The sequence below is a fragment of the Monoraphidium neglectum genome (assembly GCF_000611645.1).
Source record: "Monoraphidium neglectum strain SAG 48.87 unplaced genomic scaffold scaffold01226, whole genome shotgun sequence".
In the NCBI taxonomy this organism is placed as follows: Eukaryota; Viridiplantae; Chlorophyta; class Chlorophyceae; order Sphaeropleales; family Selenastraceae; genus Monoraphidium; species Monoraphidium neglectum.
In genome coordinates, this window is record NW_014012402.1 from 16,020 (window position 1) to 17,316 (window position 1,297).

Below are 1,297 nucleotides of genomic sequence, written 5' to 3' on the forward strand. Positions count from 1 at the left end.
GACGCGCACGCACCTCCCCGTGTGTGACTGCGCCTCGCGACACCCTCGCGTGGCGTTTCAAAACCCAAAAACGGTGGCTCTCGCCACCACCACACCATGATACTGTAGAGAGTTGAGGTCTGTTTTGGGGCCGCGCAATCCAGCAGGATGCCCCTTGTCCATCCATAACCATGTTTCTGGCCTGGGCATGCCGATGGTGGCGCGTGTCTGTGCTGCCAGATGGGACCCAGCACCAAGCCGCGGGTTACTCATGACACAAGCGACGGCAGCCGAGCCTGCAGCGCCCTGGCAGACCGCTGCTTCGCCGCCGCCGCCCGCCGCTGCGCCGCCTGCCCCCCGCTGCCGTCCGCACCGCCGCCGCTGCTGTCCCCCAGCTGCTCCCGCACCCGGCACGGCAGCCCGACGCAAACCCCTCCCGCAGCGCCGCCGCCGCCGCCGATGTCGGGCACCTCCGCCGTCGCCACAGGCGCCGCCGGCTGCCTGCTGCCCGGCTGGTAGCGCAGCCACGCGCCGCCTCCCTGCGCCGCCGTCCCCCCGCCCTGCTGCACGTACACCGTCGGCACCGCGCGCCGCGCCTCGCGCCGCAGGCGCGCCATCAGCTGGCGGCAGTCGGAGCGCAGCACCGCGTTGCAGCCCTCGCGGAGGGAGGTCTGGGTGCGGAAGTCTGCGATGATGGCGCGCAGCCTGTCGCGCAGGCGCGGGACAGCCATGCCGCCGGGGATCTTTGACACTACGAGGAGGGGGTTGACGTTGCCCCCGATATGGTCCAGCAGCTGCCCTGGGGCCCGGGAGTGAGTGAGTAAGTGTATGTGTTTTGTTGATCGTTTGCACGAGTGCTTGGGCCAACGGCGTGTGTGTGTGTGTGTGTGTGTGTGTGTGTGTGTGATTTTGGTGGGGGTGGGGGGATTGCAGGTCACAGCGGGGTCAGGTCAGCAGGGTCAGGAAGGCGATGGCGGGGGTTGAGGGCGTTCGAAGGCCCTTGATCTGCTGGGCCCCCCCGGAGGCGCCCGCGCAAACACAGGGGTCCGCGCCCCCGCTTCAGCTCGCGGCACGCGCCGCACGTCAAGGCAGGTTTGCGGCTCCGCCGCCGCGGCGAGCGTCCGCAACAGACCATGCATCAGTATCCCCCTCTTGACGCTCATGCATCCACACGCGTCCACGTCCCAATCTGACACCCCCCCCCTGCAACAGCCCCCACGCGCCTCAGGCCCTCCCCCAGGGCCCCCCCGAACGGGTCGCCCCCAACCCCCCATTCCGCACCCGTCGTCTCCGGCCCCCTGAGCGCCCAGCCGATGAG

At 69.9% G+C, this 1,297-nt stretch overlaps 1 protein-coding gene across 1 annotated transcript; it reads right to left on the reverse strand.

Annotated features, from left to right (window-relative positions):
* Nucleotides 1-248: 248 nt before the first annotated feature.
* MNEG_7103 (hypothetical protein) lies at nt 249-778 on the reverse strand (the record flags this gene model as incomplete). Its single annotated transcript, XM_014044429.1, has 1 exon — nt 249-778. A coding segment is annotated over one exon (530 nt), but the record flags the coding sequence as incomplete, so codon positions are not given.
* Nucleotides 779-1,297: the final 519 nt, after the last annotated feature.